General features: G+C 41.2%; 1 protein-coding gene across 5 annotated transcripts in view; it reads left to right on the top strand.

The window, feature by feature from the left end:
* The window catches only part of LOC144529312 (triple functional domain protein), a 78,715-nt gene that overhangs the window by 13,162 nt on the left and 41,309 nt on the right, over positions 1 to 24,244 (top strand). For all 5 annotated transcript variants that reach the window (XM_078268326.1, XM_078268325.1, XM_078268323.1 and 2 more), the window contains exons 2-3: positions 6,597 to 6,647; positions 21,654 to 21,728. In XM_078268326.1, coding sequence (XP_078124452.1) covers positions 6,597 to 6,647; positions 21,654 to 21,728 — 126 coding nt within the window. The remainder of the gene's footprint in view (positions 1 to 6,596; positions 6,648 to 21,653; positions 21,729 to 24,244) is intronic.

Genomic DNA, 24,244 nt, shown 5'->3' with positions numbered 1-24,244 from the left:
CGAACCAAACAAGGAGCTGGTTTTAAGGTTAAAATGAGGAACGACTGACTCTATGTAACCAGCAGAAACAACTCATTTTATAATGGCTCTGACAGACAAACTGTATTTAATGTGGATTGGTCACATGCAGTTTTTTTTTTTTTTTTAGCTTAATTTACCTTAACTGAACAGCTTCGTAGTCACTGGAATGGTTATATGACTTTTTTCGAGTTGAATGGTGGTCGTCTCGCTTCCCCCTAGCGCCTGTGAGCGGAAAAACCACCCTTGCAACTTTGGGCCGGCGAGCCGCTGGCCTCAGCGTCGGGAAGTATCGTGTGATATCAGGTCTCGCGATGTAACGAATTGCTTCACGGCGCTGCACACATACGCCCATTCAGGAACCGGCTAACAAGGTAGCAATGGAGTTTTTCACACTATCGTCATGGCTGAGCAGAAAGCTAGGAAAGCATTGTCGGAGGAACAGAGAAAGGGGAAACGGCAGACTGACCGAGCGAGGACTCAGACACAAGTAAACATAGGAGCTGCCAAATATCTATTCTGAAGCTGTAGGGGGAGCTCTATAGAGAAACCTCTGAGGAAATGGCGAAAACTGCATAGCGCCCCTTTAAGATCAGTATCCGTATCAGCGATCAGGATCCAGCATATCAGATTGGTGCATTCCTAGCAAGTATGTGAACAATACCACTTGCATCACACATCACAAACATTTAGATAGATAGCTTGTATTGTCATTCAACTGTATACAGAGTGCACATATGAACAAAATTTCGTTCCACTGGCTCATAAATACTGCTTTGACCAAAAAAACAAGTTTAAAAATGTTTAATTAAAATAAATAAATACAAATGCCACAGGGTGTTAGTTTAACATTCAAATATGACACTAAAAAAGGTGTTTGAGTGCAGCATAAAATAAGTTATTGCACGTTTAACAAAAAATACATACGGTTATTGCACGTTTATAAATAAATACTGTTAATGCAGTGTCAAAGTTCACATGAGGTTAAGTTAAGGTTAATTTGGTAAGAAAGCAAACTATATCACCATCCTTAGATTTGGTTAAAGGGGAACTGCAGTCCGACAATGTGATAGGAATGCAATGCCACATTTGTGGACTTAAATGTTGTCCTTTAATGTTGGAGTAAGAATCTGAAAGGGACTACCTTTCTCTACCTGTACCTCTACCTCTTTAATAGCACATACTGTAGTTGGCAGAGCACTGCTGACCATCACGGCTGAACTAGCAAAGGAGCACCAGCTGCAGAAAATTAGTATGGGTTTTCTTCTACAGAAATCAGCTGGAAGTGATGTCACAGTACCCCTTACCTTGTCTGACTAAGAGGTTATCATACCAAGATAACAAAAACACAAAACTCTTTCATTATCACCTGAAGTTCAGTATTACCTACCACTTGGGTATTTGGATCACAAGTTTCACAAGCTGACATCATATATCCTACAAGTTTCGCTCGGCATCTGACCACCTACAGCTCTGTACCAGGCAACCCAAATCCTCTCAGATGGGCGATCCCTTAGGTAAAATATTGTTAAATGGCCCTTGACATTTAAATTTTGCAGACAGCTTTGACAGCAAGGTATTGTTTTTATGCCTCGTGTTTCATTTTAGTCGGTGTGAGCTAGACAATGGGTATGTTTAAATGAAAGGGGGTCTTTCCTATTTGTGTATGAGTCAAACGATGAGTGTGCCTGCCGAGAAGGGAAAGGCAGGGGCCCACAGAAAGGGTGGTCTTGTGTTAATGCGGGCTCGGAGACAGAAGCAGTGTGTGTCGGGACAAGAGAGAGCTGCCTGCGGATGGTAGCTCAGTTCAGGACACAGTATAGCCAGTGTTCAACAGAGCTGAGGTCTAGGTGAGTTCACTGTATCTGAGTGTTTGCATGTTTCGGAGAGATGGGAGTTTGGATGTTTTATGGGATTGGGGACCGTTGCGGACTGTTGCCTTTTTTGCTTTGTCATTTCCTCGTGTGTGTGTGTGTGTGTGTGTGTTTGTTTTAGCGGTGGGCTTATCCTACTATGGTCTGCAACAAAGTTGGCCTGGTGTGTATGCACGTCTGTGTTGTTGGATTAACCCACTGCTTCAACGGTCACATCTCAGAGGTAAAAGCCCCCGTTCATAGCTGCATGTATCTGTCTTTTTATGCACACATACAATGCGTTTTATCTCCTTTTTGTCCATGCTTGTTTGACTTCTGGCTCAGCTACAACTCTTATTATTTAGATTGCGATAAGATGTGGGCAACCACAACTGTAGTCTGGTATTACATTGTTGCACACTGCGGCTTAAGTGGACATCTTTGGCATTGCAAATATGTGAAGTATGTGGGTGTTTGGTCTTTCTCTTGCCTTCCCTTTTTTTTCCCCCCTTCTTGTCTTTTTTTTTTTCTTCATCCCATTCATTCTCTGTTAAGTTCTCCCAGGTACACAGCTTTAGAGAAAATTCCACTGAGATCTCTGTGCTTCTTTTCTCCGTGCCATGTTTATGTGTGTGTGAGACTTATATCTCATGAACATGAGCTCCTGTGGCATTGGCATTTGTTGCCAGCAAGTTTGCTCATGTGTAGTTTTGTGTGTACTGTGCTGCTATATGTTCATTAGTGGAAATTGCTGCCAGCAAAATATTGCTAAATCATAGCTGGTAAGCTAGTAAGAGAGTTTACTCTAGCAGCCACTACAGAAGGGAACCAGTTGTCACACAGAGAACTATTTAATCATGAAGACTGATTTAGCCAAGAAAATGAAACTGCAGGGTGATTCAATGTCATACAGGGAAATTGGTCCTCGAAGGGGAGCTCTTTTCTCTTACCTCTGACAGACAGGGGTCCTGGTCTGTTACATAAGTTAAGTTTCTTGCTCAAGAAAGGACCTTTCGGGTAACGGGCAGTCTCCCTTATTTCTAGTATATACCATGCCATGCTGTCGCATTAATGTCATAACGGAGTAACTAAGTAAAGGTGTCCTACTTGTATGTAGCGTTCACATGAGCACTGCATGGTGTTCCCATACTTTGTAACGTGAACACCGTACTTCTACTGTTTACCTCGCGATAAAAGATAAAGTACTTGCCACTGTGATGACTTTCTAGAGCTGTCAAATCCTGTCTTTGAGTATAATAAGTCATTGTGCAGTGTCTTGGCGTCTTATAAGCCTTTTAATCTGCTGCTCTGACTGGACTTTCTGGATCGCATTGCTTGTTTCACTGGTATCTTAAACAACACACCCCCACCAACGCAAGGGCTTTTTTTTCTCGGTCTGAACACCTACTAAGTCCATTGTTCAAGTCAATAAAAACCCAAATGTAATGGAAATGTTGTAACTCCACAGTATTTAACCCCCATACAACCAACTCTGCAGTCAGACAAGAAGTCTTTAATGGGGGGGGATTTATCCCAATCTATATATATGACCTAAACGTTGCATAAGTTGGATCACTGTCCTGTGTGCTTGCAAGTGCATGCATGTGAGCGAGAGTGTGTCTGTGTTAGTGTTTGAAATTTTACAGTGTGTGATGGTACACAGAAGGTACGGTTCATACCAATGTTACCTTTTGGTGTGAGTTTGGTACAGCTCTTCTTTGAATGGAGTACAGCGGACCTACTGTATAACGTACCAGGGCTACATTACAACACTTCCAACACAATTCACCAAAAATATGAACTAAGCTCAACACACTTACCTGAGACTCTACACCTGTCTGTCCCTGGTCTCCCTGAGACTCTACACCTGACTGTCCCTGGTCTCCCTGAGACTCTACACCTGTCTGTCCCTGGTCTTCCTGAGACTCTACACCTGACTGTCCCTGGTCTCCCTGTCCTTTCTGTCTCCTTTGCCAGTGACATAGTGACGTTATTATTTCCATAAGCACCCATTCTTATAAAGATGTTACCAAATTGTCTTGATATGAGGACTTAATGTAGCCTACTTACTTGGCGTTTTGGTGTAAGCCTACTGAAAAAGGATCTTATGCCTGTTTTTCATTTCTCTGTCATTTTATCTGAGCAACAACACAAATCTTTAACGTCAGATGTCTAAATATGAGTTAGTTTCATAGGTTCACCACGTGGTCATATTATAATTATGAAATGATCTTGCGTCCGCCACATAAATATTAGGTTTCGTCTGGGACAGAGGATATATATTTAACTGATCTGCCACTTAACTTCATATTGAGCAAAACACAACTGTAGATCTTCAATATTAACCCTAATATCAGTTCACACACATAACGTTAGGCTTATCGCCGTGGTAACGTTAGTTGTAGTGGGTAGTGGGTGTGGGAGAAAAGAAAAACTTCATCCGATGTTTAATGTGAATAAAACAGCCTTGAACCGCCTACTTACTGATACATTCCTGTCACTACCCGATGTGACTGTGAGTCTAGTGCAGATCCTACAGCATGCAGTGGACCAAACCACTGTGAGGCAAGGGAGGGGGAACTCAAAATGTTTCTAAACTTAAAAAGCATTTTTTGGGGTTTGTATTGTTTTACTACTTACACAGATATTTTAAGTATACATCATTATGTTATTTACAATACACAGCATTGTTGTAATGATATTTTTAGGGGGGGGGGGACAACCCTTAGATGGGGGGGGTCCTGACCCCCCTGGGATTTACGCCCTTGCATAGTGTGATTGACTCGCACGCCAATGAGCTTGTTGTGCTAACCTCAGCAAATATTGCTAACAACGAATGCCTAAACATTTCTGGGTGGAACTTGCACTTGTTAACGTTGGTTCCACATGCTCCACGTGCGTCAATCTACATACCGTGTATTATACGTGTAGCTGCGTGCACTGGACGGCAATCCCTGTGCTGTGACGGTTCGGCACGACTACACAAACCATTACAGTCCTTGTGTTTACATGTTCCTCTTGCTTTAGTGCACTTCAGTGCGTTGAAGTCTGCTTTGCATATAGAGGAAAGAAAATGTTTTTGCGTCAGTTCATTCCCCAAATCAAGCACATTCTTACAATCACTATAAATATATCCTTGTCCATATTGTTAGATACGTGACAGCACCGATCATAGTCAGTCAACCACCAACTTCTCTCCGCCTTAGTGCAGCCCTCTGTAAAGTTAAACAGGAAGGACTAAGCCTGAGTCAGAACACAGGGAGCATGTGCCACTGAGTCAGCCAGTGGCGTGTCCAGCCTGTGTACATGTTGACAGCACATGACACTGACCATATCTTTCTCTCAGTCACAGCAGCAGCCTCTCTCACAAACAGGCTGGATCAATGGGCCGATTGTTGCAATGGCTGAGAAACTATAGGGCCTCGGTCATGAGGTATAGGGTGATGAGAAGATGACCTCTGCATGCACTGGTCCAGTGTAAACATGCTATTTAAGAACATAGGGAATTGTCAGATTGGTGGTATGTTGGTATAATAATTATAAACAAAGGATTTCGTGGTTGAGACAAGCTTTTTTTTTTTTTCTCACATAAGTGGCATTACGTATGCTCATAATTTGCTCATAAGTTTTTCTTAAAACTCCGTGTCTCCTGTGACTAAGAAGATGTGGATATTGTGTTTTGTTTTGTTTGCTTCACTGAACAAGTTAATGTTGGAGAGTTTTCCATTTGCCTTATATAATGCAAAAACCTAAGAGGGTGCCGTTTGTGCTGGACAAACGGCACCCTCTTCCATTTTTGCTGTAAAGCAATGCAGCAATGTTCTGTCAGTCTATACATACTTTAGCCACGCCAGCACTGTATGACAGTCTTTTAGCCATGTTTTCTCCTAGTTTGCTGATGTCATGGCATTTTGGAGTTTTGGCTTTGGATGCAATTTGTCAGCAGAGTAGGGGGATTATTGTTGGGTAATTAATAGGGCTGCATGATATTAGGAAAATATCTAATTACGATTATTTTGACTGATATTGCGATATGATTCACGATATTGGAGGGAATGATAATTTTTGTGTATTTATTTTCATTGAAAAAAAATTACATACATACATACATACATACATACTTGTTTGTTCTGTTTAACCTGTTTGTTTAACTTATTTTAGAGAATGTGTAACATGCACCTACAACACCAAAACAAATTCCTTGTATGTGTAAAAAACGTACTTGGCAATAAAGCTTTTCTGATTGTGATTCTGATATATATAAAGTGTGATTTTTTTTTAATTTTATTTTTTTTATTTTTTTTGGCGAGGATCTGTACCAAACAAAGATTTTTTATTTAGTCTGTAGGATACAATTTGTAGACCAGGATGTCTCTGCAGCATCACACTACTGCAGACACATATTTTGCCTTAAAAAAATATTGTGCCCCCCCTGCGATTTGGATATTGCACTAGCTCATATTGCGATTTCGATAAAATTGCGATTAATTGTGCAGCCCTAGTAATTAAGATATAAAATACCCCCTAAATTGGACAGCACGGTAATAATAAAAGTTATTTCATGCCTCTTGAAAAAGCCAACATGTCATCATTGGATTGTTGTTTATTCCTATTCATCCTCCTCTCCATTGTTCATTTATGCTGTTGTATACATTTTGACTCAGAACAACAAGCAAAATCAGCTCTTTTTCTATGTTGTCTAATATTTCTTCTGTGTTCCTACAGATGGGTCCCTCCCTAAAGAGCCAAAAGGAGATGTATCGAGTCAGATAGCAGGTAAAACAAACAAACCCAAACATACCCAAATTTCTGCAGCTGTTTTTCAAAAATCCCCATGTCTGTGTGTTTTTGTCAGGGTGTGTGTAGTGATGGTGGAAGAGGAGTGTGTTTTATATTAGAAAGGAAAAACATTGACACACACACACACACACACACACACACACACACAGATTCATATTTCAGTGTTCCCAGTGACAAAGACAGGTCATTGTCACTGTAGTTTCGCCTTGACATCCCTTCTCTTCTCAGCTCCACTCCTCCCTCTCCCCCCTGCCATCACATATTTTCCCAACCCGTGATTGGCTAGCTGTCTCTAGCACCCGTCTCCGTAGCGACAGCACTCTCTCCATGATGCATTGAGATGGACGGTGTCTGTAGCTTTTATTCTCTCTTTTTTTTCCAGCCCTCTGCTAATTATTATTATATTATATGGTTTTAGATTTGATATGTCCAGTTGCTTCTGCTGTCTCCTCCACTATGATTTATTTACCCAGTTTGCCACCCCCCCCCCCCCCCTATTTCTTAGTCACACTTGATCTTCCTGTTGTTTTTACTAATGTAGTACGGACCAAGCCAAAAAAGGTTGTTATGATGGTTTGTTTCCGCATATAAGATGGTTGATATCTACTAGTGTTGCTCGTCTCTGATGGGACATTTTAAGGAGACATATGGCCACTTTGATATTTAAGATTATTACTCCCCTGTGCTTCAGTGGAATGTTTCAATGTTTCATGGACTAGGCTTTCTAGTCTGAAAAGGAGACGCACACAAATGAATGACCTTCTGTAGCTTTAGTCCAAAACTATCAGCAGTGTCGGCCTTCAAAAAAAAATCAAAACCCCAAACCCTAGATATAAAGGAGGACAATGAGTTGGCAGGTTGCTCTGGCGCCCAGGGCCCTCGATGGAGACAGCTCTAACGCCCGCAGAAAAAGGCGATGAAAACAACATGAATGCAATTGTATCTCGACAATACTTGGCTTTATTGCTACTGTTTGGCCTGTCTGTGCAACACTGTCAGGGCACTGTGTGTTTATTAAGCTTACTGGTGCTTGCCAGTTATCACTTCCTGGTTTAGAGGGGGGAATTAGGCCTGCCCTTCTGTTGGTCTGGACTCCTCAGCCACTGGTCTGACTGGGCGACGAAAGAGTGGGTAGCAAGGCGTGGGGGGGGCAGTGCTGTTATGTAATAATGTTAATGCCTTTGGACCCTGACAGATGCGCTGAAGAGTGCTTTGCAAGGAGTGATGTGGGCTTGTGCATTTCCATCACGGTCTGTCTCTGTCTACTAGGGAGTTTGCTGAACTGCTATTGAATTGAATATGTGTAAATCTTAAGGAATCAATTGCATTCTGCAAGCTAACATTTCTTTTCACAGTCGCCTCCAGATGGCGTATCCATGCAGATTGGAATAGCTGAAGCAGGAAAAGGCTTGCAGTTGGCTGTTGACAGTGAACTGCAGCAGGAGTCAACAGCTGAAAACAACGATACAGAGTGTCAAACCGTTCACTGCGTGTTTCACTGAATCTCAGTTGTTGACAGAAGGGAAGTCTGGAAGTTTTTACAAACACTGGTTGTGTTCCTGTTTCTTTCATAGTGGTATCTTTTTTAGATTAGATTATGTAACGCTTAGTGTTGCCAACAGTGCTTTCTCGTCACGGTTTGTGTGAATGACATCAGGTGGCATTAAAAGACCCGGACAAATGAACTCTTGGCTCCATTAACAAGTTGGCTTTTCTCTGTCTCTCTCCTCTCACTCTCTTTTTTTCCTCCCTCTCCGATCCTCCCCTGCTGTGTTTGGGTCGCTGGGGTAACCCTGGCCTGTTTCTCGCTCGGTTAGCCTACCCTGCTATTAGAGGTCTGGACGGATGGAGAGAACAGAAAGAGGCGGAGGTAAAGGAAAGATGGTGCACTCTCTCTCCCAGGCCAAAACTCAGATTTGGGGACAAAAAGAGGAAAATGGGGGGAGGACATGGAGAGTCTGAGTGGAGTGGAGTGGAAACAAACACCCAGGCTGTGCTGTTTAATTGCTCACGCTGTCTGCTCTGTGTGTCTAGATAATGATACACCGTTTTCATAGACGGGGCCTGATTTCCAATGCAGCGTGAAATAAGTACTTCACAAATATGTCTCTAAAAAATTGCACGTTCTTGAACACGCTGTCTCTCTTGTGTCGGACCAGAGGGCTGGCCAGAGAATATTTCCAGTGGTGTCGAGGAGAATTTTACTCACAAGTTTAGGGGTGTTAGGCTGTAAAATATGTAGTGAAACCTGCCTCCCTCTGCCTTTTTTAAAGAGCTGCTAGGTGAGAGGTTTAGTGTCTCATAATGCAGTGCTGGCTTTTTTACCCCAATGACAGTAAAATGTGGGTGTGAACACTGAATATTGATGTATAACAAACTTTTTTTGTAAAGAAATGGGAGAGTGTTGTAGATTGATAGTGACTTGGCACAAATGGCAGCTACAAATATGGGTACATTTTGCTCAATCACCACATGAAACAATAGGCTGAGATTACGCTTTTTTTTTTTAACTTGTAAACTAGTTACCCACTTGTTTGTGTGTATACAGTGGCATAGCCAGTGCCAGCTGTACCCACAGTAGGTGCATTGTTAGGGTAGCGCAGCTGTGTCTGATATCAACAGCCAATCAGATCAGCCCCTTTTGTTTTATCGATGTCCAGTAGGGTAACACCCTCCTGTTCAGCAGCCAATCAAAGCTGCTCTATTAGGACCGAGAGGCGGTCGACAGCAGTCTAATGTCTGTTCAGACAGGAGGAAATAAAAAAGGCCGTGGTTCTAGCTGTGTATAAAAAAAAAATACAAAGCACATAATAGCAGTTGTAATTGAGAGAAAGAGGGGAAGAGGAAGACATGAAAGAAAAAAGATTGAAGAAGACAAACAAAAGTGAAGCAGATGAGAATATTGGAAAAAGAAGCATAAAGAGAGAATGGATTGGTTTTCTCTTAACATCCTCAGTGTGTCAGCCTCCATTTCAGATACAGCGTTCCATTTATCCGTCACCTTCCGCTAATTTTTAGTTAGTAGGATTGTAGCCACAGTAGAATTGCAGAACCACAAAAGACAGGGACTCATGTTTTTACATTGCCGAGGGTGTCGGAAAAAAATCTGTAATGACTGGAAAATGAATGTACTCAACGTGACCAGCGCCAACTTCCAGACACATTTGCAGAGAGTAGTAACCCATTTCTCGGTATCTTATAAAATGCATCCAGGTTAGCAGTAATTGACCGTTCGCTAAACACCTCCCACCGGACAGAGATTGTCCAATCACGGAGGGAGCAACCGTAACTAGGCAACTGTCGAGCTTCTGATTTCTCGGCATGTTGAAGCGCTGTGCACGGAGCTGCAGTACAACCGATTCTCAGCATCTCATGAGGTTTGATGGTGGTTTGTTTTCCCTCCCCAAGAGCAAAAGGCCCTGATCAGACAGAGCGTGTTTTAGCAGCCTGGGGCGGCTTTTTGTAATTGTTTCAATGAGAGTGAAGCATTTGTGGTGTGGTGAAGTCGAGCGTGATGTATTTCACAGAGTTGGCAGTTTAGCGGCAGAGATGCTTCCGACCACATCATGCGTGTCAAATGGAGTGGATAAAAGGGTATCAAATGAAGTACTCTGTTGGTATCTGTATCACTTTATTGGTATTAGTAATGGTAGTCTATTGGTACTGGCATTGGCGCTGGTATCGTTATTTTTTTTAAACGATACCCAGGCCTAGTATCTGCCACTGTCATTGTATACTGCACATTTGTGGTGAGTGAACAGAAAGCTTGACAGGTGTAGCAACAGAAACTTAGCTAAGCTTAGCGAACAGTCCATTCACTGCTGCCCTTTGGGCCAATTTCAGATTTCCTGGGAGATGACAGTGAGTATCTTGTATTTAGAGTGTTTGTCGAGTGGTGTTGATGTAGGGAGGGAAATGCCTCTGACACAACTTTTAGATCATGGGAAAAATAAAATGCGTTCATGCATACTTGAGTGAAATCAGTATAAAGTGTCAAAATCAAGCATGCAGTCAAATAGAACTACACTGCAGTATCTATTTGTGATCAGGACGTAGGTCAGGGGTCCAAGTCATGGACTCCCTTTTCCTGTCCCCTCCCTCAGCCTCTAGGAATCCCGGCCATTCCCACACATCCCTCCGCATGGAATTTCTGGCACGCTGTGAATGTTGGAAGTCCACAATTATGCAGGGATGCACACACATGTGCACGGTGTTGGTTTCTTCTGACCCGTAACAGCTGGTTTAGATTAGAACCAATGCGTCCAAGTCAGCTGCTGGAGAGCCATTATAAAATGATGCCTGCATGTAACTGCTCTTTAATCGGATAGGGAAGATGCTGTGTGTGTGTGTGTGTGTGTGTGTGTGTGTGTGTGTGTGTGTGTGTGTGTGTGTGTGTGTGTGTGTGTGTGTGTGTGTGTGTGTGTGTGTGTGCGCGCGCACTCTTTTTGTGGCATGTAGAAAACCTTTCCCCTCCCTTCACTTACTGACCGTACCACCCTTCCCATCTGTCCTGGTCCAGGCAGCTGGTGCATTCTCTCTCTCTCTTTTATTTATATTTTTTTTAAACACAGATACACACACACTTCGACCCCTCCCTGAGGTATTTGTCACCATCTCTCTGTGTCTTCTAGTGGTGTTGTTGAGTAAACTGCTTTGTTGCTTGAGCCAGTCTAACGCCCACTTGACCTCTCGGAGGCCCTTACAAGTCTCAAGCCTCTGAGGTGTGTGCTGAGTGTTGACATATTTTGACACACACACACACACACACACACACACACACACACACACGACCCAGTAACAGTCCTGACATAAATGATGAACTGACTGTGTTGTGGTAGTTTCCATACAGCAAAGAATGAAGGACATTTCTGGCATTTCCCTCTCATCCCTTGCACTTTCGCACTGAGGGGTGTAGCCATATCAGTGGTTACTGCGTTTCACCGTTACCCACTTCACACAGGACCAGTGACCCAGGAAATATTGGGACTGACGGTCGATTAGGAAAGGTTAATGGTGTGTTTTTTGTCGTATGGGATAGATGAATTTCCTGGAAAATACTGTTCAGCTCAGCTTTTGGAGAGTGAATTCTTCCTGGGAGTTTAAGGCTTGGCAATGGTTGGTTTCCCTGAATTCCTGAATTCAGACATCGTGGACAAGGTAATAACCGCCTCAACTGCAGCTAATTGCTTATTGATTATGAAATAAATGAGGAATGTCATGGCATTTCATATTCTGGTGTTTCCCACAGTTTGTCATTGTACTTCATCACTGTTGGGTAAACATTGACTTCATGTTATTTTCTTTTCATTTAGCGTGCCAAGCAACTTCATGCATCACGGCACTCAATCACACAATGACGTTAAAACCTGGGTGGGCTGCCCTCATATTGTCAATCTGTGGGAAAGACAAAGTGTGGCTGTGGTTGCGAATACATTTTTAGTTCCATTATTTTAACATCATGACTTTAATTATGTAAAAGTTGGTGACATGTTGGGGAGTGCGTTCTTCCTACTTTACAGTCTTCCTGACTAATTAGGACTTTTTTTTTTTTTATTTTATTTTATTTTTTTAGGACTTTTCATAGTAGATATACCCAGTGGTATTGATTACAGTATCTCACAAAAGTGAGTACACCCCTCACATTTTTGGGTTTGTCATGGAGGAGTGGAAGAGGATTCCAGTGGCACCCTGTGAAGCTCTGGTGAACTCCATGCCCAAGAGGGTTAAGGCAGTGCTGGATACTAATGGTGGCAAATCAAAATATTGACACTTTGGGCCCAATTTGGACATTTTCACTTAGGGGTGGTTTTGTTGCCAGCGGTTGAAATAAATGCAGGGAAGCCTCACATTTGAGAACCTGGAACCACAGAATGAGTGGAGTTTTTGCTTAAATAGGAACGGAAATGTTTATTGATTTAAAAAAAAAAAAAAAAAAAAAGATTTGCATATTAATTGTTTTGTAGATTGACTTAATTCATTAATCAAATAATTGCCTCTGCTCTTGTCTCCTAAGCAGGCGGAGGAACTAAGCAAAATCATAAATGCAATTAATAGAGATATTCTATCATAATCATGAGCACCATCTTTTTCATAACATAAATTGTTCTCTCAGGATTACAGCCCTAAAAAACAAGTGTGCACATAAAACTGTATATTTTCTCTTTCATAATGAGATTATTAAATCACCAGAAGATAAAAAGTTAATAAAGCTGCGGCCTCTAATAATGGGCTGAAAACATTATGAGCAACTAAAGTCACATATTCATGCACAGTGCACTTTCAACCTTTTTAATGTATTCTGGGTTAAACAGCGAAACATTGATATACGTAGACTAGAGGTGTGACAAGATCTCGTCCCCGTGAGATTTCTCGTCAAGGTAAAAAGTGTCTTGTGTTATCAGTACAAAAGTGTAGAGCGGCAGCCTTGAAATTGGCATAGAAAATCCCCCGGCCGTTCTCCAAAGTTGAATCTGAGTTTACTTTTGCAGAGCGATAGCTGAAGAAAAACCCAGTGTTAAAAATGTTAGTGTACCGCCGCCATGACTGCCACTCTCTCTTTCTCCCCCCTTCTCTCTTTCTCCCCCCTTCTCTCTTTCTCCCCCTCACTTGGCCAAGACACTCACGCGTCCGCAGCGTGCAGTTCACTGTGGCGCTGTCTCGCGCAGACCACTCTCTGTCTCTGTTAAAATGAGCCGAGAAGCAGACAGCAAAACCTAACTTTACTTTTAATGATATTAAACAAAGAGAACTGTTCTCCCTTCGTCCTGTAATGGTCATAAATCGATACTAGAGTAGCCTACTTCCTTGTTTAGTGCTGCAGTGAATAAAATGCAGAGGAGAAAAGAGCATCTGTCTTCAGCAAAATCAACTGTTGAGTGTTTGATGGTAATTTATTTGTGCTTCAGAACGTAATCAATGTGAAACAATAGTAAAATAAGCTTTATTTCTCTCTGTCTACTGTACAATGACAAATTCAAGTACAAAATATTTGGTCTCATCTACTGCCAGAAAACGCTTAGTTATGTTGTAACCTTGGTTCTCTGAGTGAAGAGACTCTCTCTCCACCATACATATGGAATACGTAACGGTGTAACTGTTAGTTATACAGGAGAGAAGCCAGTCATTTGAGTATATGGCCAAACCTTTCAGTGCTCGATTTTCATTTTGTGACTTTCGATTGAATAAAGGACTATTTTTCCAGTCTTATTTCTAATAGTGATAAAATCTCGTCTCGATCTCGAGAAACCAATCTCGTGTCTCGTCTCGTGAGCTGGGTTTCTCGTCACACCCCTAACGTAGACACATTCAGATGTGTCCAACCACAGTCTAATACTGAGTGCCTCTACTGGAGTGACAGCAGGTGAGGAAAGATTGGATGTTACATGTAAGCCTCCCCTGCACTGTAAGGGTTCTCCCCATCAATCTCAAGTCTCCCTTCTGATGCTAAGCTGCTTCCCAGGGTGCACAAATGCAGTGCAGGCATATTATAATTATTGCCCCTCCTTCACATTCTGTTAACTCCAGGAAGCTGCCTTTCCATAAACCAGGCAGATTAGCAGCTCACCTAATGCCACATAGGGTGCACACTGACTCTGCATTCACACAGTGTGCTGATAGGCTCTGAAACTGCACCGATTGCCCTGTTGCTGCTTGGAAATGTTTGCACCAGCTTTTCCGCGTGGACGTGCAGACAACACCAAAATGGGTGGTTTTGGTTGTCTGCTGGATTGGAATATCTCTCCTCAGGAATCCCAGGATTAGCCTCAGCTGCTGCAACTCTGCCCACAGTGGACTGGGTTCCCTTCAGTCTATCATTAGCTGATGGTAGCAGATGTTTTTTTTCTTATTTGTGGAAGAATTATCGAGCATGACTTGCGGGGCAACCAATCACAAGTGGCGGTACGCCCAGACAGGCTCAGCCCTCATCCAGCTGACAGGTACAATGCTGCGAGTAGTAGGTGGGTGGGAGACCATTATAGATCTACCACGAGGTCATCACCCTCCGCTCCTTTTTCTACTCTTCCTCCTCATCCCTCCGTTGCCCCAGACAGGAAGTGAATTTAACTTTACTTTCTTTTAGGGCTGTCAACTGATACATTTTTTTAATCGCCAAATTTTTATAGTTAATCACGATTAATCACGTTTTATCACATGAATAAAATTGTATTATTTTGCATTTCAGAACTGTTTTTAAGTACATATTAACAATGGAAAGCCATTCTTACCAGTGAATCTTAATTGGGAATCAAATGAATGCAAAGAAAGTTACTTTATGAACTTGACTTTAAGATTTGTAATTGCTTATTTTTTATTTACTGTAAACAAAAGAAAAATGTGTGAATCTGTCATTATTGCACAATTCCTCCAAGTACCTAACCTAACTGAGATGTAACACTAACTTTGCTTATACAGTACAAACAAAATGGTCCAAAAACCAGATGCCACAGCAGGACATTTGTAACCTTTACATTTTTCTAACAAGGAATGTAACAATTCTCCTGGACAGAAAAGGGGGTGGACAATGTCCCAAATGACAAGAACGGTCAAAAAAAACGATACAAACAACACAGTCCTAAAACCGTATGCTGATATACATAGTCAATATAGTGTTTAGTAACTCCTAAATAATGTTGATTACTCACTGACGTCCAGTGATCACCGGTTAATGAGACAGCGTTTGCACTCTGCAGCAGTTCTAGTTGGGCTGCTTTCTCCATGGAGTACAGGCTGTGTATGTGTGAAACTACTGTCACCCTCGACAACTTTTTAAAAGTAAACTTTCCGTTCAGAATCTTATTAGCATCCATTTCTGCGTCTCGCGCTCGCCATCCACTCAAAACGTAACGTTAGCCTACTACTCTTTGGCATAGCTCTTTGGCCGGCTCGCAAGCCCAAACAAGTGTGTGCGGCGTGTCTGTTGTTTTGTTTCCGGTCTAGCTAGATCTGGTGTGGTGTTGTAGTTTTTCTAACATTACTAGTTGTTGCAACAGCATATGAAAAAAACTACAAAGTTTGCTTGGCCAAAAAGTTAATATCGCGATTAAAAAAATTTACGCCATTAAAATGGGTTTGCGTTAACGCCGTTAATAACGTGTTTAACTGACAGCACTACTTTCTTTATATTGCTTAAAATGAAATTAAAACAACGCCGAAAGTAAAGATGGAGAAGCCAAAGAAAAGAACATAAAAGGCTGAAAAATAAATAAATAAATAAATAAAGGGAAAGAGAGGATAAGATGAATGTGTTTGACAGTGACTGACTGGTTGTCTGTCATTACCAATTTAATCCTAATTGTTATCCTAATTGTGTGTCCACCTTTCATTTTCCACCCGATCCTCCTCTGCCTTTCTTTTCCTCACTCTTGCTCACTTTCCCTTCCTCACTCTCTTATTGTCCCCTTCGCTCGCTCTCTCTCGCTCTCTCTCTCAAACACATGCATACACACACACACATTTTCGTAGTTTCACTTTTCCTTGTCCACTTTTTTTGGTCATCGTGTGTGTGTGTGTGTGTGTGTGTGTGTGTGTGTGTGAGTCAGTCAGTCAGTCAGTCAGTCAGTCACCTGGCCACTCTATATTTAGCTGCTGCGCCACTTTCTCCAGTCTCAGAGCACAGGGAAGTGATGTGTCTGTGTGGTTAAACCTTTTGTTACCACATTTTTCCATTTAATAGCAGAAAATGTTTCAGGGATCTAGTGAACTGTAATTATTAGGTAATAAGACATAATTCCAATCAGACAGGTTGAAATCATGGAGATATATATATATATATATATATATATATATATATATATATTAAAAAAAAATCATAAAAGAGGCAAAACCGCCAGTTTCTTCACTAACTGTTGCCTGCTGCAACTTTTCTGGAGCAAGTTGAAAGACATTTTGGAAGCTGTAGAAGATCACTAGCTGACAAAGAATTTGATGAAGGAGCTTTTAAACTTTGATCTGCAGAAGAGGGGGAAACGAGGGTGCTTGGAAGGAGGGAAAGGTTTTGTGGCTTAAAAGTGCGCGTCTGTGTTTTGGGGTGTTTACAAAGGACGGAGTGTGTCTGGGCAGACCTTAATCTAGTGACGTTAAATTTGACTGTACATTAGTGAATTCACACAGAGCTACAAAGCACTCACTATATGCTCTCTCTCTCCCTCTAAACGCTCTCTCTGCGCCACACACCCCCCCACACACACACACACACACAGTGGTTTTCAGCTTGTCATGTTTTTTTTATTGACCTTTGATTATCCCGCTCCCTGATGGCAGCCAGCCAATCTGACAACAAGTTTGTGGGAAACATCAAAGATTGTCTTTGCTTTAGAAGAGGAAACACTCGATTGGTGAAAAGATGCTGACTTATCCATTTGTGTGCAGATGTTGCCTTGCACCCTTATGCACACAACAATGGTTCAGACATTACCACTGTTCATAATTTATACTGATAAACCTTATGCTGTTAATACAGTATAGTTTGAAACACACCAGTGATGTTTTGTAGGCCGTGTAGAGCTGCAAAGGATTAAAATGAGATAAGAGAGACTTTATTGTCATCCATCTGTATACAGTGCAGTAAAGTAGGCCTACATAGAGGACTGACATTGTGTTTCTTCTGAGAACAAATGATGCAACATTCAGTGGGAGTAAAGCAAACATTCACACTACACATAATGGTGCAAGGTACAAAAACAAGACACAAAACAAGGTGCAATTAGTAGTGCAATACACAGGACAGCTATACCCAACTGTTAGAAATAATAGAGTAATATAAATTAGAGTATATGAATAAGGGTAAAGATTAATTGATTGCCATGACATCATCGATTGCCAGGAAAATAATCTGCAACTAATTTTATAATCGATAAACCTTTTGAGTTATTTTATCATGCCCAATGCTCACACATTCTCTGGCTCCAGCTTTTTTATTTATTTATTTTATTTAAAGAATTTATTTTGGGGCTTTTCAGCCTTACATTTTTGACAGGACAGCTAGGTGAGAGAGGGGGGGAAGACATGCAGGAAAACGTCACAGGTCGAATTCGAACCCTGGACCTCTGCGTCGAGGCATAAACCTCTCAGTATATGTGCGCCTGCTCTACCCACTGAGCCAACCTGGCCACAGGCTCCAGCTTTTTACGTGTCAGGATTTCTCTGTTTTATATGATAGTAAAATGAACAGTTTAGTTTTTGGACTGTTGGACAAAACGAGAAACTTGAAGATGTCACCTTGGTCCCTGAGAACTTGTGATCATTTTGACCATCGATTAATCTGCTCATTTTCTCATTTAGCCTTTTGGTCTATAAAATGTCAGAAAATGGTCAAAAGAAAATCACAATTTCCTAAAATCCAGGGGGACATATTCAATTTGTTGTAGTACAACAAACCATCCATAACCCAAAGATGTTTACTTTTCTATCACATAAAACAAATAAAAGAAGCAAATGCTCCCATTTGTCATCACAAATATAACCAAGTTACTTCCAACACTTTCACATTTTCTGTCGATTGACTAATTGATTAATCAACTAAATGCTTCAGCTCTAGATTCAGATATAAAAATCTGTTCGGAATCTAAGAAAGCCAAGACCCAATTTGTTGTTTAGTTTAACAGTGCTAGTTTGTATAGACATACTTGCTTATTCCATCCCAGTTTTGTATTTTGTCTGATTTGCGTATACAGTAATTTTCAGCCGTGGATGCTTTTATAAAAACTTTATATCAGGGTGGATGTCATACGGCAGGAAGCCCATAATCTCTTTGTTTCTACTAAACACTACAGCAGGTGGTTTGTTTTATTAGTTTATAGTTTATAGAATTAGTTCGAGGTGAAAACCAGAACACCTTTGGCCCTTCTTGGCACATCATTTGAAAGTAGAGTACAAAGTTAAAACATTGATAAGTCAATCAACAGCAAATTACCGGACAGCAATTTGGATCATCAGGTAATAATTTAAACAATTTTTCAAGCAAAACTGCCAAAGATTTAATCACATACGAGTTTTTTTTGTGCTTAATTTATCTATTTCATATTAGTTTTAAAGACTAACAATCAATACACTCATCAATAATGAAACTAATTATTATTAGCCTTATTTGACTCCCAGCTCTCCTCAGCTCATAGAGCGTGGAATCTGGTCCATGTGTGGCTCCCGGAAATGGAGGCAGAGCAAGAGCTTACTGTCTGCACCAACCTGCTCTCATGCATCATCTATAAAGGACTACAAGCTCACTCTACAGGAGCGCAGTGGGAAATGTAGTTGATCTTGGTAATGTTCTGTGTGGCACCCTGTGGGATGTCGGGAGAATAATGAGAGAAAGGAAAGAACGGTAAAAATGTAGACACATCCTTGATTTGATTCTTTATTTATAAAGGACAACACACATTAATCAACATTTCTGTAAATGTGCCAGTGTTAGCCAGCCGGCTAATTTTCAACTGTAGTCCTGATCCTCATCTATCTCCTCCGGTGGCGGAAAAGAATCTGCATACAGTTAGAAACATGAAGACATGCTGAGAGCAGGTGTGTGTGTGTGTGTGTGTGTGTGTGTGTGTGTGTGTGTGATAAATAATAGAAGGCCAACGGGGAGATCACCGCTTCTTCCCTTTTAAATTGTATTATGTAATACATGGTAACAATTTCTGTGTATGTCTTCAGTTCACCACTACATTATAAGACACTGTACTGTAGACGTATAATGTAGAAAGAGACAAATTAGATTACATCATGTATTTTTTTTTCTGTCTTTCTTTGTTTCTGAAGATGTCTAAATAGTTTTAAGCACACACACACACACAATTACTGGTTAGTGACACAATATAACTCAGAGGGTTTCTGTTAAACGTGCTACAAAAAAGGCCACTTATGAATGAAAACTTAGTAGGAATTTAGCTCTAATAGCCAGGTTGAGGATTAAAAAGAAGAGAGAGTCAGTGGGACGCAGAATGTTAAAGACAGGGAAAAGAGACACTTATAAAATTGACTTGTCTGGGTCATCAGTTGCACAAACCAGACCTCTGCTCTGTCTGAAGGACAAAATCTGAGCCCCGCTCTGTCCACCTGTGTATTGAAGATGTGAGTTTAATCACTTAAGGGAATTGTGTGTCTATATATAGGAGTGGTTTGAACAGATTTTCACTTATTGAATATCTCCTGACAGCCATTCATTCACTTCTGACAGAGTATTAGCAGCACGGCGGGGGGTTGACGTTTATATGGTGACAATTTATAGTCCAGATCATTGCTGTGGGGTTTTGTTCTGCATCAATTCTCTTGCAAACTATGCAGTTCTTCCAGACAAACCAGTATGTGAAACACATCAGTCCTTGTGTGCCACCCCAGAGGATTTTGCCTGAGAGCTGCAGTTATTATTGAGCCAGTGTTGAGAAAAATATTGATGCTTTTATGAAGCAACTAAATGTTGAGCCACTATTGCGTGATTCATCACTGAATATGAGTAGTGGCAGACATTTATTTATAGGAAATGTCAAAGATTAGTAGTCTTAGTCTCTTAGTAGAGAAGGCAGACAAAGTTGAAGTGGGTAAAGTAGCTATATTTATATTCATTTTTGTCAGGTGGCAGCTTGTTGCCCTTTTTAATTGTGCCATTTAGAAAATATTCTGACTGCAGTTTGTACAGAAAATTGAGAGAATTTTGAAAGCTGAGATGTCTCAATTTCTACATTGAAAACATGCAGTCAATTGACAATGCCCAGGATGGTTAAGGTTTGTTAAATAGAAATTGTTACATGGAATGTAATAATTGGGGTAATAAATATATATATATATATATATATATATATATTTTTTTAGGCATGTTAATTGGATGGTAGTCTATATCCACGACCTGCTCTGTTGCCGCCGAAAATTTCTGCCGTATGTCCTTCTTTTCGACCGGATGTCCGTTACCTTCCGCTTTCTTTGTGTTGGTGTTCTAAACTCCAGTGGATTTCTGAGGACTATGGTTAACTGCTCCTCAGATCTCTGCAGGGTAAATCCAGACAGCTAGCTAGACTATCTGTCCAATCTGAGTTTTCTGTTGCACGTCTAAAACAACCTTTGAACGTACACACGTTCCACCAAAACAAGTTCCTTCCAGAGGCTATTTTGCAGCGGCATCGTGGCCTCCGTGTGGCGCTTAGCACCGCCCAAGACAATTCTGAGTGGTTTAAAGAAATGCCAATAAACCAGAGCATGTTTTTCTCCCATCCCGGAATGCTGTGTGGACTAGCCAGACCTTCCTCCGCAGCGCTGTGGAGGAAGGTCTTTCAATGCGAGACTAGTTGGATGGCAATGTCGGTCAACTTTGGTCCAGACGGAAATATCTCAAATAGAACTATTCGATGGATTGCCATGACATTTTGTACAGACATTATCCCCGAGGGATGACTCCTAAAGACTTGGTGCTCTCCTGACTTTTCCTCTCATGCCAAAATGAGGTCGACATTTGTGTATTTGTGTGAAATGTCACAACAATTGAAATACCTTTGTGATTGTGAAATTAGAGACCTTCCCAACAGCCTCAGATGCACTTTGTTTAGCAAATATTAGCATGCTAGAACACTAAGCTGAGATGCCTAACATGGTAAACATTACACCTGCTTAACATCAGCGTGTTAGCATTGTTTTCCACTATTGAACCCTGGTAGATGTGAACATTCACCAGATACTCACTATGTAGCAATCCTCTCAATGTCTGCGGCATTTAATAGTGTTATTTTAAGTTTATGCTTAGTGTGTGTTTGTGTGAAACTTACTGACTTTTTCCTCCATGATGCATGCTCCCCAAAATTGTATTCAATCCCTTGTGTTTAAAAGCTGCAGATCTTCAGATTACAAGTGGCAAAATCTGCTCTGTCCCAAATAATATGCCCTCAAAGAAAAAAGAAAGTCCTGGCTGATAAGGGACAAGGGAAAAGGGACATGCTTTTTTTCTTTCTTAAACCTCATGTGTCTTTGTTTTCTTTCTCCCTTCCTATTCTCTCTAACCAGGTTTCAGAAGAAATGAGGAGATGAGAGCAATGGAGGTACTTCCCATCCTCAAAGAAAAAGTTGCCTTTTTGTCAGGTAAGAGTGTGTCACAAGTCTTCTAAACTCATCATGGTAGACGAGGCTAATGAACTGAACACATTCTCCCAGTGCTTTTTTTTCTCTAGCCCTCTCTCTGATAATATTAAGCTGTGCACTCTGCCTGTAAAAACTCACGTGGTCAGACTGAGACCCAGACATTTAACCCTTGACCCTTCTTCACACTTAGACTATACGTAATACACGCACTGACACACACACAGACAGTCATTGTTTAGTCAGTATCAGCGGGACTACAGAATAGTAAGCTACAGCTGTCTTTTCCCCCTCCAAGGAAAGCTCAGCCGTGTCTGACACACACACACACACACACACACACACACACACACACACACACACAGGAGTCGTGCCAGGGAAAACTCATAGGAGGCCGAGCAGGAAATCTGGACTGCCAAGAACATCCAGCAGGATTATTTGTACAACACACAAAAACATTATTTAGCTTGTGCATGTGTGAGTGTATTATCATCATATGTATCTATGTGTGTGCCAATGGAAAAACACTCATGCAATAGATCTCAGCAGTATCAAATGGAATAACAAAGTGAAATATATATGTGTGTGTGTGTGTGTGTGTGTGTGTGTGTGTGTGTGTGTGTGTGTGTGTGCGCGCGCGCATGCGCACACTTCTTTGGTCTCCTTGTGTGTGCAGCGAAGGTCAAAGGCAGAAACACAATGATGAGGAAGATGAGTCAGACAAACACACAGAAATTGAGAGAAGGAGAGACTGGGTGGTGTTTCCATGGAGATGACTTACTCTCAGCTACCGCATCCCATAGTAGTCACTGGTGGAGTAATTGGCTTTGAATTGAAGGAGGGAGGGAGGTAGAGAGGGGACTGCTGGTGAAAAGGAGGTAAAAGAGCTAAGCCTATTATCCTGAATCGGGCTTCTTAATAATTTCGATTGATCGCCCTCACTCATGTTTGCCTGTTTGCTACGTGATCGTTTGAGTTTCTCCTCTGAGCAGCCGGGTCGAGCCTACAGGCACACAACAACCCGACTGAACTTACTCATTCGTGGGCAGAGGGCAGTCAGTGTTTACAAGTTCCCACGTGAGTGGAGCGGCTCTGCTTCTGCAACTGGTCAGAAACTAGAAGCAAGATAATATTATTATTATTATAGTACCAGATATGCATGATTCAGTCTCATCATTATGTGCTGTATAAGCAAATGTTACCCAACTACCAATTAAAAATGACAAAATAATATTCAAAAGGTTGGATTCAGGCTAGAATGCTGTTGAAGGCGGAAATACTGTAAACAGACAAATTGTCAGATATGCAAAAATTGTACCCTGTGAAGGGATACTGCATAAAATACAGAAACCATGCTTTTAGCTTGCATGTGTTTGCTTGTATTTATCATTTTTAGCCACGCTAGCGGCATAGCTCTAGGAATTGCAATGACAGTCTGACGGCTTGTCCTTCACTACAGAGTAAGTATCTAAACAACTATTACACGGATCGCCATGCCATTTTGCACAGACGTTCATGATCTCTAGAGGATGAATCCTACTGACTTTGATGATCCTTTGGCCTTCCATCTGGCGCCACCAGCAGGTCAATGTTTTCAATTATCCTGTGAAATGTCTCAGCATCTGCTTGATGTGTTGGCACAAAAGTTTGTGCAGACATTCATGGTCCCCAGATGAAATATCCTGCTGGCTTTGGAGACCCCCTGACTGTTCCTGTAGTGCCACAGTGAGGTTTTGAGTGAAACATCTCAACTATTGCATTGATTGCCATGCAATTTAGTGCACACATTCACGTCCCCCTCAGGATGAATTGTAATCACTTTGGAGAGATTCTAACTTTTCGTCTGGCACCGTCATCAGGTCAAAATGAATCCAATACTTTGGTTTATAACTAAATATTTGTAAGATTAATGACATTATCATCAGCCTCAGCAGTACTTTGCGTTTAATTCTAATTACCAAATGTTAGCACGCTAACAAGCTAAACTAAGATAGTGAAATTATACCTGTGAACATGTTGTCATGCTAGCATTAGCATTATGTGCCTATGTACAGCCTCGCATAGCCCCTAGAATGGCTGTAGACTCTTAGTCTGGTTTATGTTGTGTTTAGATATTAGCACAGGAAAAAAATAGGAAGAGGTCAAAATGCAGCTCCTGAAAGTTCTTAACTGTGAAGTTGGATAGAAGAAATCCTGTCTCTTTAATTTAGCACGCTCAGCATCCCATATTTGTCGAGCCCATCCCATATTTGTCGATTTATCTTGTTACTATGATGCCTATTTTACTCCAGTCAGATTTTTGCTGATTTAGTGACAATGATATAACACTCAGTTTATTTGAACTATATTAGCTCTACAATGGCTCATCATAGGCACAGAATCAGGGGTTTTGCTTTCCACTAAAACACAGTCCGTATGTCAAAGTCCAAACACGTTTTCTTTTAAAGTAAATTGTGAAATTTTACCAGCAGTTTTGGATGTGAAGCAACAAGGACAATTACACATATAGTATATTTTCT

Source organism: Sander vitreus, chromosome 14 (genome assembly GCF_031162955.1).
Source record: "Sander vitreus isolate 19-12246 chromosome 14, sanVit1, whole genome shotgun sequence".
Classification (NCBI taxonomy): Eukaryota; Metazoa; Chordata; class Actinopteri; order Perciformes; family Percidae; genus Sander; species Sander vitreus.
The sequence above is the reverse complement of the archived record's forward strand: the minus strand, read 5'-3'. Positions and strand labels throughout refer to the sequence as shown.